Genomic DNA, 15,659 nt, shown 5'->3' with positions numbered 1-15,659 from the left:
ATGAGAGAATATGCCCTTTATATTATTTGCACACATTGTACATATGTCACCAGATTCTTTAACATACACATACAAAGAACTCATATTAAAATGAGACAGTTTTTAAATGCAGGCTTGAGTGATTCCTATGCCTTTATGGTAATATGCTCTTGGAATGTGCAGAATTCATTGCTTTCAAGATTTTTATGCTTCATTCGCTCTCACCTCCTAGAATACTCATATCATCCTGTCAGCCTCTCACTTCTCTGTCCTCTGTCTCTCATCCTTCTCCTATCTCTACCTTCATCTTTCTTTCTTTCTTTCTTTTTTTTTTTTTACCATAGCTTCTTTATCGCTCTCTCTTTCTCATCCATCTTACTCCCGGCCCGTCTGCACCTCTTCTTTTTGACGTCTCTCTCATTCCTCCCCGTCTTTCAACCTTGGTCATTTCCTCCATCTTTCACTGTTAGCCTTTCTCCCTCACGCCCTATCTCTCTCACTTTTCGTGCCCTCCTTTCCTTCCCTCTCTGTCTGTCCTTTTGTTTCTCTGTTACGCCCTTCCCGCATAAACATCTTTCTCCCTTTTCCTCTCCCTACTTCTCTTTTTAGAATATGTAATCTTTCACACTTCCTGCCGTCATCCCTCTCTCACTCACCATGTATGCACCCTTTTTTCTTCATCTTTCTTCTCCCTCTGTCCCGCTTGTTACAGGGACAGCTGATACAGACCAGCCAGTCTTTTAATTTCTATTATATATTTTTTACTTTATCTCAATTATGCCAATAAAGCCTCATCGAATAGAAATGAATGTACAGTAGAGTCTGTTTGTGTTTACATATAATCTGTATGCATATATGCACGCACACATTCATAATATGCTTCTAATCCGTGTTCACACACACGACTGCACTTCAACACAGTTCCACAAACATGCCAATAACCCTTCCACAATGCTTTCACATTAGGAGGCAGCTCAGTGACACAGAGAGGATCTGCATGAAGCGGCTAACCTCTTTATCACTTTTGCTCTCTTTCACTCAGGCCTAACAACTCTGTACATACTGCACACTCCACTTAGCGCTTGTGGACTAATGATTTATGTGGTTTTGTGCTGCATCATCTGAACAAAAGATGTTTTGCGATTATTTCTTGGGATGTTTTTGCTAAAGGAAAATCAGGCTTGAATGCATCACCCTTCTCCAAAGCGTCTTCTTACTAGAAGTGTTCTCTCGCTATCCCCTAGCGCTCTTTATCCTGCTCCCCTCTGGCTGTTCATTGTTTGCCTCCTTCACTCTTTCCAGCAGTACCGCAGGTAGGTAGACAGAAAACAGGTGGGCAGACAAGGAGTAAATAAGGCAGGCAGGCTGTTAAGCAGTCACCGAGAAACAAACCGGTCAGACTGTCTGTTGGTCAATCAGACTGCTGCGGTAGCCAGGCAGTCACTGAGCCAGCCAGGTAGGCGGTAAGGCATTGTGGCTGTTCTCTGTGTTCTCTGTGTGCTGCTGGTTAATGGCATCAGGTGCTGCTGTCTGCAATGATTAGTGCTGGGGCTGGAGTAATGGGCTCTGATATCAGTAATGGATCAGCCCACAAACACTTAGCTCAGTTTACTCTCTCTAATGCCCCTCATGGCCCAACCCTCAGCAGCTGTCTGTCTGTCTGTTGACACAGCTAACGCCAGCTCTACAATTAATAAAACACATTGATTCTTCTTTTTTTTTTTTTTCTTTGAGTCTGTCTGACCTGTTATCAATTACCACCATTCTCTTTTATTTCTGGATTCATGCATAAACAATACAACCTTTTCTACTTCTTTCTTTTTTTTCTCTTCTGTTTTTCTCTTTATCTAAGAAAAACACAACTCATCCTCATCTCACATTGTCTCCCACACACCCACACTCACTCATTCCACTTTCTATTCCTCAATCTTTCTCCGTCTCATACCGCCCTCTCCTTCCCATCATCTTCTTTTTCTCTTTCTAATAACCTCTATGATTAGTTCTTTTTACCTGGCTATTGTTTCACACTCCTGTCCCTCTCTCTCCTGCCGTCTCACTCTCCCTTTCCATCATGCCTCTTCCTCCTCCCACGGAGGGCTGCTTGAACAGGTGGCCTGTGGCAGGTTGCTGCTGTGCTCTGCTTGTTGGTCTGCAGGAGGCTGCCTACCTGTCTGTGTGTGTACGTGTGAGAGTCTGCTTTTGCATGTGTGTGTTGTAATACGTGCACACGTGCATGCACGTGTGCTTACGCACGGGTGTGCAGGCATGTGTAGAGGTCTATCTGTGCATAAGCTCATGTTTGTGCATAAGTGCCTGTTAATATATGTGTGTGTGTTTGTGCTTGTCTGTCCTGCTGTAACCCTCGGTAATAGAGCAGGGAATAGGAGAGGAGTTCAGCCAGAGCAGGTGATTAAGAAAAATCCCTGCAAGATGGCAGTTCTGTGGCCGTCAGTGGCCTCCTCTGGGTAAACAAGGGAGGACTGTGTGGAGAGGAATGAGAGCCTGGTGGCTGCCGAGGACAAGGACAGAGAGGTTTATGACTTTGGGGGATTAACAAGCAGAAGTGGAAACTTTTCTAAGCAGAAAAAGAAATAAACTGTTCAATGATAGGTTTGGTAGTGGAAATAGAGCAGCCCTGACTATACTGTAAGGACAAGGAGTAATTGCTGGTGTCCAAGAAATGTATGTGAATGCATAAGCACAAGCATCCCATTTATAGGCATGTATACACATATGCATAAGCACACGCGCTCTGATGCACAGGAATGAACAAAGACAAACTCATCCACTGGCGGACGCACTGTCGAACAGGCTCAGAAAAGAAACAAATCACACTTAAAAGTTTCTGCTGCCTGGAGGTAGGGGTCACCTGACAAGTGTCTTTATAGAGTGAATGCGTGTGTGCCCGCAAGGTGCACAGGTGGTGTGCCTGTATGCCAGTGTACGTGCATCTATTTGTGTGCACACTTCCATCAATGCATTTGCAAGTGCGTGCGTATGTGTGCACATTACATAGGTCAAATCTATTTGAACAAAAATGTCTTAGTGTTCCAGCCTCCATGTAGTACCAGACCGTACAGTAAGTATGGAATAAGTATTTGACATAAGGGCAGTGTGTGGGCTCACTGCACTTGCATTCATAGCAGCAGCAAGGCAACATATGGTGAAGAGATACCACTTTTAAACTGACGCATCCATGTCACATTAGCATCATTATCATTGCGTACCTGGCAAAACCAACTCCTCTGCTGACCCCGTTGGCATCCCTCAGTATCCTCGTGGAGATGACGTGACCCAAGGGTTTCAGCATGTTCTCCAGCTCCTGCTCATCCATAGACACGGGCAGGTTGGAGATGTACAGGTTGGTGGGGTCTTGCTCTTGTTGCTGAGGGGCCAGGGATTTGAAGAGCAGAGGGGAAGAAGAAGAGAGAGGGGAAGAAAAGATGGTATGAGAAATAATGTATCATCATCAGTCACAGGAATGGTGAAATATGCATCAGCTCTGTGTCATGAGGCATCACGTAACACATAACAATGCTGCCATCAGTGCAGCCAAACTCTGGCTGAACTCACATGATGTTTGGCCTTACTGACACTCACATATTCATCTGCTCACATGTAATATGGATGCATCAATAGTTCATTGTGCTGGTCCTGCGTGTGTGTGTGTGTGAAAGAGTGAGTTTGTAGGCTACATTATGGATTTGGGTGAGTGGAGAGTATTACAAGTCATACATGTCTGTATTAACATCTTGCATGCTGTATACAATTCAAATAGTTTGTATGGAGGCTTCTGGGTGCGTTTCTACACCAGCTCTCAAGTGTTAAAGATCAAGTGAAAGAGGGATAGAAACAGAGAATGAGAAGCTGTGTAGTGTGTATTGTACAGCAGTGTTTTCTCTGTAAAGCCTAGGGGCTGCTCCTAGCTAGGTGAAGCTGCACAGCTAGTGATGGGCTGAGCCTGAGGTAGCTGAGGGGCCAGATGCGCTCTGCAGTAGAACAGCTGGAAACAGCAGCCCGGCCCCAACAGTCAACCAGTCACTGAGGCAGAGCTCACAGCCACCATGTCTGTCACCCAGCTATCCGTCTATCCATCCTTCAACTCAGTAATTCTCTACCATGTCAGCCTTGGTGGCCAGCTAGCTGCGATGAGTGAATGGACATGGCAACATTTTGAAAAGATTTGCATCCACTTCAGCTCACAGATGACAGTGGAAGATGTTATCTTTTTGAGAACACCACATTCTAATCTAGTACCGCCTCTTTCAAGGCAGGGTCATTTTATTTCAGGTCAGAACCCTAGACGATGATGATGATCAAACTGATAATTTTGACATGATCTGCCATTGTGAACGACTCTATATATTCAACACATTGAATCAAAAGTAAATTTCACTCTCATCCTTCTCAATTACAGGCTCTCAGAGTGCTACTGTTTAATTCACTTTAGATCAATAATGGGAAGAGGAGGGTCCTTACAAGGAGCGATGCCATGTAAAAAGGCAATGATCTGTGTGATGGTTGTGATCTATATCTAATAATAAGAAAGGCTACTGAATCTGAATGAATATTCTGTGTAACGATAGCAATTTAGCAGGATTTTTTTTTAAATTAATTTCATAGACTTTAAAAACTGGCAACAAGAAAAAAGAAGAGAAGCAAGGACAAGTAGGAGGAGGAGGAGAGTTAACTGACTTTCACCCAAAGAAAATTAAGACAATCGGCACAGAGCTATGACTGTGTATGGATGTTTTTCTTTTCTAAACCTCAAGCAGCCTTATAATCTGTCAGTAGCACCACATTATGCTGAAATCAGTTGTTTGGTCCTCAAAATGATGAGAAACGTCAGGTTTCAGTGATCTATTTCACACACATATGCAATATGCTAAATAGCGACTTCAGAAGTCTACGTTCTTCGCAGCCGAAGAGTCTTTTGTGTTAGTACAGTTGCAGGTAAACAACGTCTTTGAGAATCTTTACAGTCTTTACAGACTCTCTGTGCTTTGCCACAGGCAACGCGGTCTCACTCTGTCTTGTGTTTTGCTTTCTGTTGACGGCAGAGGAAGAGGTTAAGGAGGAGGAGAGGAAGTGCCTCCACCGCCGCCCTGCCTCCATCTCTCCATCTGTCAGAGGAGAAGACTGGTCCCTCCCCTGATTAATTAGCCGTCTTATCTGACAGGACATGTTTGATCTGATTAAAGCCTTCGGGAGAAAGCCGGTGCCCGACGTGAAAGCAAGAAAACTGCGGCTATTTCTCCTTTAACCAGGAACTCAATTACCTAACTTCAGGGCCAACTTAACTCCTCCTCTTTTCTGCAGGTTTGTCACATTTTCGTGCTTTGGAGCGAGTGAGAAAGAGCTCACAAGAGTTTGTATAACACAGGATTTGGGAGTGAATGAGGCTTAATTAAATCTGCCCGTAAAAATCTACTGTACACGTGTCACTCTGCTGCTAAGTCCCTTTGCTGTGTGTAGCTGTGCAGCTGCGCTTTCCTTTGAGTTTCACTGGATATGTGAGGCGATGTTTTTCAGGATTATGTCAAATAGGCTTCGTATTCCAGTGGAGGCCTGGATCAAAGAGTTAACTGACTGACTCACTCACTGGGCTAAGTCAATGATACCAGACTTGGTGTGTGTGTGTGTGTGTGTGTGTGTGTGTGTGTGTGTGTGTGTGTGTGTGTGTGAATGAAGGCCCTTTCTCCTGTAAGCATGTGACAGTACATGCGGTGAAAGAGGACGACAGAATGTGAAGCAGTAATTTGTGTGCGTGGGCTAATAGTAGAGAGCTCCTTTTGCGTGGGGGGGGGGGGATTATCATGGGGAGGCCTCGTCTATGCACGACCGCCTTCGCTAAGTTTTCTCTTTGATGACGTTCTGCACCACAAAGCCCTAAATACCCAGATGAGAAGGTTACGTGGAGGAGTGGAAATGGGAGCATTTTGACGGGAGGTGAGATGGGCTGGCCCGTTCCACAAGGAGATTTAATTTCCTTTAATGTCAGCCTTCGCACACGCTCTGCTGTCAGGCTATGAATGAAACGGTAATTGAGGTGTGTGTGCTTGTGTGTACCTGTGTATAAATCCTATCCTGGAGTAATTATGCATGTGTGTTGGATGTATATACTGTAATGTTGTGCCTCGGTATGCATCGTTTTTGCTTTTATGTGTGCATGTCTCCCAGAGGTGTAAGCATGCCCGCTTCTCGCGTGTGTGTGTGGGATGGCAGTTGTGTTGTCCCCTCGCCATTGACCAGTGTTGTAGAAGGTTAATGGAAAGGCTCCAGGCTGCGCTGGGCCTTTGATGAGCATAATTCCTTCACCTTGCCACCAGGAGGACAGGAGGAATCCAACTGTGCATGTGACAGGAGGGGATGGGGGGGTGTGGGGGTGTGTGTGTGTGTGTGTGTGTGTGTGTGTGTGGGGGGGGGGGTCGGGTGGCGGCCGACGTGTCATTTCCCGCTGACGGATGGCCCCCTTGCTAGAGCTGACAGCCCCGTAGCAGTTATTTCATTTCGACACCCTGCTCTGTTTACCTCACTGTAATTTCTGAGAACATTACCATGCCACGGGGGGAGGGGGAGTATTAGCAGAGAGGAAAAAAACAAGATGGCGAACTGGGTTTAAAAGAAAAAAAAAAGAAAAAAAAAAAGAAGAAGATCACAGTGCAAAAGGTGAAAGAGTGAAAAGGTAAGAAAGAGACAGCGGGAGAGAAAGACGGAGACGAAGGCGGCCGACATGACAGGCAGATATAACACATTAAAGGAAGCCCTCGTTGCCTTCTTGACAACGCTTGAGGGAAAAGAGACGTTAACCATTAGAAGTCTCACGTTCTGCCTATGGGGCTCTCAGGGCTGTATCCATTTATATGATAAAAGTTCGACAGATAGATATGTGTCTTGACTGGGGGCACGGCATCTAACATCGTGCTGAGGCTCAGAATTGCCCACACCGTCTTGCCAGCTCTCACTCTTTTCTCTTACTGGATCCTTTACCCCATTCTGTCTTTTTCTCCCCTCTTCATACCACTGACCTCTCCATAGCCTCTTCCTCCAACTCTTCTCCTCACCTCTTCACCCTCCCACCTCCTGTCTTTCATTCACCCGGCTACTTCCCTTAATTTTTCCAGTCTATTCCTGCTTGCCCTTTCCTCCCACCACTATTGCCATCACCTCATCATCTCCTCCACCCTTCATCCTTGCTTCTCTTTCTTTCTCTCTCCCTCTATCCATTCAGCTCGCTCAAGAGATTAGAGCTGTATGTGTAATTGGCTCTACAGGGCTTCTCGGCCGCTCCTTTAAGCACTGATATGCACTTGACGAGGGTTTGCACTTGTATATGAGTGCGTATGTGGTTGCCAATCCTTGTTGTAACCCCACACTATTCACTTCCCTCAGGTATGCCACTCTGGCCCGTTGTGTGACGAACCAGCAGCCTGAAGGAGCACAATTAAAGATAAAGACAATGGGGTTCCATGTTGTCTGGTTGGGGAAAACTGCAAAGAAGCAGTGGCTGCTGTGTTGCCGTTGCTGTGAGGGTGTGTTGCTGACAAGTTTGCTGACAAGTTTGAGCGTTACTGTGCTCGTGTATATAGGTTGAGGATCTGCACTCAGATCTTGCTGTGGGGGCCCAAGTCTGCAGAGTGCATTCAAAAAGACAAGCAGGCCAACCAAGTGGAAGGAAGTGGAAGGGGGATGCAGGATCGGGGAGTTGGAGAGGGCAGAAGCATATGATCGCATCAGCTCACTTCAAAAGCTCGAGTTTAATTTGAGAGGAGCCAGAGAATTCAGAGACAAAAAGGTAGCACTACAAAGGAGCTATCATTCTGTTTCCTCGACACATTCTGTCTATTATCATGCCCCTCTGTGGCACTCCACTACAAGCCCTATCCACATCCAACCCTTTACTTTACAGTTTGTCCCCATCACAGTTCTGTCTCTGTCCAGCCATTTAGACCAGATACACACTTTATGGCTGTCAGGACGGCCAAGCTGCAGGGGCCCTGAAAATGCAGGTGTACAAAAACATTTCCAGCACAGGTTCAAAGTGTGTTTTCTACAATGGCTACTTGCATTCACCAGTCGTATTCTACAGACAGATGGTGAAATTTTGTGGGCTTGAATTTTCTTTACAAACACACTGAGACACACAAACGCACATTATAATCTGACACAAACACAAATGTCTCCAACCTGGACACACTCAATCACAGAGCAGCATGTTACATAGCAGACGAAAGACGACGAGAGCGCAAGCTGCTAATGCGTGAGGTCCTTCTGCTGCTCGCTGGGGGGGGGTGGTGGTGGTGGTGGTGGTGGGGGGGGGTGACGAAATCCACATTCCTGATTCAAACCTTCTGTTGGAAACAAAGGGCTGTGAGGCAAAGGATCTGCGCCATCACTCAGGGCAGCCATCTTCAGTCCAATTACCATATTACGTCTGAACAAACAGCCTAAAACACCTGTCACTTAAACATGGATTTAATAGAGCAGCGATAAACAGGTGTTGGCCAGGGTTTAAGATAAAGACCGCAAACATACCATGGAGGAATACATTTGTCAGTGCTTCAGGGATTGAATTAAACTTCATTTTTCTGTTAGAGATATCATCTTTCCTCTAATTCATAATTTGAATCACCTCAGTGGGCAGCATAGCTGTAATCACTTTGGACTGTAGGTTTGAGAGGAAGCTCTGGTTGTGTTTCTAATAAAATGTAGCACAAATGTTAAACTCACTAGTGCTTGTTTCCCTGTATGGGACTATGTTCATGTGGATGTGAGAAGATGAGAAAATGAATAGAACACCAGTAACTATCGCTCTGTAAGTTGGGGGGAGGGGGCTGGGGGTTCCAGTGCACTGCAGGCATGTAAATGTGAGCGGCAGCATGACAACCAGCGGGAAACAGGCACCGCAATGTAAACTTGTACCTGAAAAATATGTTTCTGCCAGTCTTTGTCAAAGTGTAGAAAGGTTTTCTACTTCAGTCTAGTGTAGAAACTTTTTTTTTTTTTTTTTTCTCTCGATATTTTTAGCTTTTTTAAAATGGAAACTATGGTTGCACTGATCTAACTTTTTGTCTCCCGATTCAGTTACCTCAGCTCAGGGGAACTGTCTATGCTGTACCTTGTACTAAACAGGTAGTAGTACTCTCTTTTTACAAAGCTTAAAATCTGCATAACTCACTACATGGAAGCCACTGGAATCATCATCATCATGAGAGGTAACAGGAGACCGGGTATGCTGTGGTACTTTATACTAAGATAGTGGCAGAAACCAGGGCTGCACAATTAATCAAAATATTATAAAAAAAACGCAATATTCACATCGAATCTTACAATGACATTGACACAGACACTGTACTTAATGTGGCTCGGGCGGATCAGAGCATCTCTATATCTGATATAATAAGACCTACAAGGATAATAGTCCTTCTATCTTACCTCTCCAAAGAATTTATCTTTGTGTTAAAAATGATTACCTCCCCTCTGCTGTGTATCGACATAATATTGACACAGTCAGTCACAGTCTGCTCTCCTGATCTGTCATCGTCTTCACTGTAAACTACCCAACTGATCATTTCATTTATTCGCATTAGGATGTTCACATGATCGATCTCTCTGAGTAGCTGCAAGATCAACAAGATCATCCACTTGCCGACAGATGGTGGCTTAGAAAATGCCCATTAATTAACCTCGCTGTATCATTTTTACACCAAAAAAGTAATTCAAAGTTTGTGAAAGGGCACAAAGTTTTGTTTAAATGTTTTTTTTTGTTTGTTTTTTTCACAAGATACAAAAGATAAAAAGAGCAGAGTATGAAGCTCAGGAGCAAAAGATTAGAGGTTCACCTTGCTCATGCAGTGTTCCATTTGGCTGGAATACAATGTTACCTGATTAAATAAAAAATCTTACAAATTACCATACGCTGCTGCAGAGCACAGCTTAATACATCACATTATTCAGCTACAGGATTCTTCCCATGAGTGCAATCCAAGCCAATGACAACTAAGTGTGTCCTAGCAGCCCAGAGGCACTGAGGTGTTCAGTTTGGTTTTTAAGATCTACGCTCATTCACTCACATAAATACACACACTGCTCCTGCACAGCACTGCATCTCATACTTGCATTAAAGTCTCACGCGCGCACACACACACGACTGCACAAGCATACATGTGATTGTATGCACACGCACGCACGCACGCACGCACGCGCACACGCACGCATGCACGCACGCACGCACGCACGCACGCACGCACGCACGCACACACACACACACACACACACACACACACACACACACACACACACACACACACACACACACTCTCTATCTTTGTCCTATTACTGCCTCTGGAAAATGGCTTTCTAGCTACTCTGTATTATGCTGGGATGATAGATGCTGTGTAAGGAACAAAAGTGGGTGATACATTATTGAGCCTTTGAGTATGCTAACACAGCGGTGGGGCTTTGTTTTACTCACTCTCTCAGCTGGGCCTGCTCTCTGCTGGCGTAGCTGGTAAAATATTCATCCAGCATAAGGCGCAGGGAGCGCTATGGCACAAAGCTGGCTTTTGATATGTCCTTCCATGTGCCATTTGACTGTGCTGTTACATGCAAATTCAAGCAAAAGTACAGGGAGAATCCTGTACTGTACACGGGACACTGAAGGTCAAACTGTTGATTTAAATTTTGATATGGTGTGACATCTGAAATATATGTTCTGTGGGTCACTACCATAAAATATGCACTTTAACAGCTTCAAACTCTGAGTAAGTTAGTTATATTTTTCTTATTGTCAGCAAATCACATAAAAAGCCCAAAAACAACAACGTGTTAGTTCATCTCTCAATACTTCCTTTCACTGTCTGTTACTCCTACCTATCAAAGACATTAATTTGAAAATAAAAATGAATAATATATATTTTCATTTTCAAACAACCACCAAGTGATTCCCTTAAACAGCAGAGCACTGTTACTCAAACTGAAGCAAACAGTAGATTTGTTGGGGACTATTTTCAGCTGGGGATTTATACACATTTAGTGCTAGTGAAATTCAGCACAAGGATGATGAAAGTGGGACTGCCTCAGAATTAACTTCAGTGTCCATGTTCATTATAACAAAGGATGACTGATCTGTTTTTAATCATTTGTAGACAATAACGTTAACAGAAGAAGAAGAAGAAGCTTTATCAGGTTTTGGCTGGACAGGAAATACTTTTTAAAAGGAGTAATTCATTGTTGGTTTTGGTATTTTCAAGGGATTTGATGATAAGAAAAATACAGAGCATCACCAGCCGTATCCCTTAATATTTCCGAGCATCTAGGAAGTCTCATCTATCACATCAAGTGTCATTTTCACCCTTTTGCAGATGTGTGATGGAGGGATCGCACCTTTACTTTGCAAAACTGACATAACACCACTAAATTATGTCTGCCATCAATGTCATGGCTCATACATTTTGATGCCGGGTTAATGTGAATTTAAATGGGTCGATATGGGCTTCACCCGCTTAATCACGACCCCCTGATTTGATTTTGTATCTCCCTCGGTGAGCTAATATTCCAGAGATTAAAATTTCATGTGGAGCTCATATCAAAAATCCATTATTAACATGGAAGATGGGCATGTTGGCCTTACCTCTGTGCTCCAGCAAAAGGAGACAAAACTCATGCACGCATAGTTTAAGTGGGCCGGCACACATGCATGCAAAGATACTGTTTTCTAATACTTCCCTGAGGACTCCAACACAAATTCATGCTCCGTTTGTAGAAATATTGAGGAATTTCCTTATAAGCTGCGGTTATGTCCTCGGTCGTGCTTCATCAGCTCAGGAGTAGACAACATTCACAAATGTCTTTCCGGTTTCATAATACATTTTCATCACCATAACCTTCGTATTTTTCCATTACGGTGTTTGCAACAACAGCTCATTGTGTTGTTGCCAGGGTAAATGCATTTTTCCGTCTTATGCATCATTCATGATATCATTTCTGAGATTGAATTCCTCCTGGCTGGCATCATGTGGAGGCGGAGAGTGCTGGTGATGGTTTTGGTTTTGGAGAAGATGGGGAGGGAGTGGTGTTAAAAGGAAATGGTGGCAAGCCGTTTGATTTGCACTGTTGACCAACATGAGGGCCTCTGTGGGATGATGCAGGAAACCTACTGTATCTGTAAATGATGGATGCCTTTTCACTCAGTACAAGAGCTCGGCCTCCTTTCTCTCCCGTCTCTTTTGTCCTTTTGTCAGTTAGGAAACCTTTACAAAATTTTGCTTTTCAACAGGAGCTATTACAGAAATTATCCTCGTTCTGTGCAGTCCACATAGTTGAGAGCACTTGATCATTTACTTTGTGCAGAGATGAGATAGAAAACTCAACTAGAGCACACGACATCCTGTAACTGTTGTGTAAAAGGACAATGTGCCAAAGTGAGGCTTTGATATGTGGTGGAGTAGGTTTTCTCCAGTCACCCAAAGAAGATAATTTAAGTCCTTGGAGAGCTAGTGGGACTCTAACATTGCAGTAGCATTCTGCGTGTTTTGTTTCATGCTAGCCTTGTGGGAATATGTGATTTAAAAAGAACAATATGATAGGCTGCTTTTGTTTGGGCTTATTGATTTTATCAAGGAGGAGATGTGCACAAACCTTTATAGCTACACAGTTTGCCTTCCTCCCAGTGAACAAACAGGTTGATTTTCTATGATGATTGTCCACTTCACTCCTAGCAATGCCATTCATGTTGTAGGCCTTTCCAGTCAGCTATGTGGAGGAGTGGTCATTTTGATTCTTGAACAGTAAAGTTGAGGACCAAATTCAACTGCTCAAAATAATCCCACAAAGAAAATGGCTGAACATTTGAACACAGAGAGCTATGGTTTTGTTTATGTTCCTTAGCTGAGGACTGTTAAATTCAAAATGGTAGAGCCACTGACGGGGAACACACTGCCTGCATTGCGTGTGTGTGGCGGCTGCGTCACTGACGTGCTTCAGCTCGCACACAGGTGTGTTGATTCCAGCTGTGTGTCTGCTGCCTCGCTGCTACTGCCAGCTCTATCTTTCTACTTAAACTTTGCAGGTTACTGGATTGTTGGATTTCTTTTCATTATTAATTAATTTATGATTTATTTTTGACTGAAAATATCACTAAAATGCTACCGTCTTCACATGCAGCTGCTTAAATGGTTATACATGCATCATGTGTGAAAAATAGGCAAGACTCCTAATCATTAGATCACACGACACAGCCACAAGGCATGAGACTCGTGTGTCACGCACGCAGTGTGTCCGCTCCAACCTGTTAACATGTATGCCAAAATGAAATACAAGATGTTCCGCAGCCGCCACACATATGCCACGCATCCAGTGTGTTGCTTGCCTGACTATTGATTTGTGTTATCATAGTTAACAGTACAAACTATGAACCATGAAAAGTTCTCACACTACACAGCACATAGGTGCTCAGTGGTTCCCAACCAGGGGTACGTGCACCCAAAGGTACACAATAACTGATGACATGTAAAGTTCAAACAGAAAAGTCAGAACTGATAAAAAAAAACCTTTGCCATTCCAAGCGCAAGTAAACAACAAATTAACTCAGTTTATAAAAAAGAAAGTCGCTTGTCTTGGAACTTGGAATCACTGCTCTAAGGATTTCAAGATCACAGATGTGCCACACAGTGACCTACGCACTAAAAAACTCCTAAAAGACCCATGTGTTTCCAACATGCCACGGTCTCTTCTCCGCTTCAGACAGGCTGTCTCGATGAGCGCATGCTGCTCTCAGAGCTTCACCTCATACGATCCTCAGAGCTGCCCTTGACGGGGTTCACTGCATCATAAAATCGCCATGCATGTTAACTCCATGGTGCATGGGTCAAATGAGCCGTGGCAGTGGATGTTAAGTGACTTCAAAAGGCTGCGTCCATATGCCCCTCCTCCTTTCTGTCTCCCCAGCACATGCCTGCGTGAAGAATGTGTTCACCAGACCGGCTGGGTCAAAGGATCAAAGTTATCAGATAGGGAGGAAAGCAGTCACATGCATGCACTTCAACATGAATAAAAGACCTCACATTCGCACCGAAATACACGGGCACTTGTCCACAATTGCACACAGTCACAGCTCTTTTTCATTCTAGTTAAAAAGGCGGACACATACAGTATGTTGACAAGTCGAATTCAGCGTTAAGATGACAGGCAGGATGTGTGAGCTTTTCAGCAGCATGGTGGAGCATCATCAGACACCAGGAGAGTGACAATCTCTTTGTTTCCCTCCACACTCCATCACCTGCTCTCCAAATGGAGGCGCAATGCAATTTTCACTTATGAATCTACTGCAAAGCAAATAGCATACGCCGTTTTCCTACTCCACAAACACACCCTGAATAACTACCCTGGGTCATGGACTCATTTGTTATTCCTTAATGTGCCACTACTCACCGGGGAACACTAAGGCTGCCACGTGAAACCATACTGCGATGTGAGCATCATATGTCTAACTGCAGCAGAAATACCTCGCCTTAGCTCTGTCACATCTGTACAGAGAAATGACAACACGGCGGAGGCGAGAGCCGCAGAAATATTGAAATATATATTAAAGAATTATTTCTCAATGGAAAACAGCAACAACAAAAGTAATAAAAAAGCAATAATGGAAGTGTTGTGTGGAGAAAGCCACTCAGAACAAATCAACATTTATGTGACATCAGTCAGGTTCACTGGTGGAACTGATGCAATGATTTTCAATTACAAAACAGTGATGTGGAGTATTAGTTCCCTTTCCGTCAAAAACACAAAGAGCTGCTATAAATCAGGTTTTGATTTTGAATAAATAGACACTCAGACACAGACTACAAGCATAAATAAATGCATACATACTGTGTATAAGTTGGCTAATTACTGATTTAATACTTTACTGTGTTCAAGTGTTCTGACACATTAAAAAATTCCAGTTGCTTCAATTGTTTTTGACCAAAACAATCACTCTCCCTTGTTTCCAGTACTGCAACTACACATACAGTTTATTTAATTACATGCTAAATATTTAATATGTGTCTCTGGTCTTAATGAGGTGTTAACAGGAAAATCTTTACTATATAATTACATCACATTTAAAAGCAAAGAAATACAACTTATAGCGTCTCAGTCCGTAACATGCCTACAATAAAATCTTTCAGGTTTCAGGTCAGGTTTTACCATATGTATCTATAATTATGGTAAAAATAGAGGGAAATTTCATGCACATGTTAATGAAACATGAAACATGACAGAAAAAAAACATCTGAGAGTGTTGAGAAACCACCACATAATTACATGTGATCCATGTGTACACAGGAGCTCTTTTGTTTTCCCTCTGTTGACAGCTGCCTCTGGGTCCTAGTTAATATGCATAAATTCACATTTGGACCTCAACATAAATATTTCCATTATGATTCAGTGGTCTTGACACAATATGGTTGTGACAGATTTAATATTAATATCACATGCCTAAATTAGTAAAAAAAAACAAAAAAAACAATCTGCCACAGTCTGTTTGACCTTGATGTATTAGGTAGGGCAGAAAGAGTAAGACTGCTTAAGGTCAGAGTAGTTGTCAGTGTGATGTCTGTGGTTTCCAGCTTTCATTTGTTTTAAATAAAATTAGATGGTGCTGATGCTGATTGTTCTGTAATAACAAAGCAGTGAATATT

General features: G+C 43.3%; 1 protein-coding gene across 5 annotated transcripts in view; it reads right to left on the bottom strand.

Moving 5' to 3' along the window:
• Nucleotides 1-15,659, bottom strand: part of LOC111223252 (RNA-binding motif, single-stranded-interacting protein 3) — a 270,217-nt gene that overhangs the window by 65,263 nt on the left and 189,295 nt on the right. For all 5 annotated transcript variants that reach the window (XM_022747322.1, XM_022747323.1, XM_022747325.1 and 2 more), the window contains one exon: nucleotides 3,207-3,364. In XM_022747322.1, the coding sequence (XP_022603043.1) occupies nucleotides 3,207-3,364 (158 nt within the window). The remainder of the gene's footprint in view (nucleotides 1-3,206; nucleotides 3,365-15,659) is intronic.

This window comes from Seriola dumerili, unplaced genomic scaffold (assembly GCF_002260705.1).
Source record: "Seriola dumerili isolate Sdu_G_001 unplaced genomic scaffold, Sdu_1.0 BDQW01000110.1, whole genome shotgun sequence".
NCBI classification, from domain to species: domain Eukaryota; kingdom Metazoa; phylum Chordata; class Actinopteri; order Carangiformes; family Carangidae; genus Seriola; species Seriola dumerili.
Note: the sequence above shows the minus strand (reverse complement) of the source record. Positions and strands in the feature narration are given on the sequence as shown.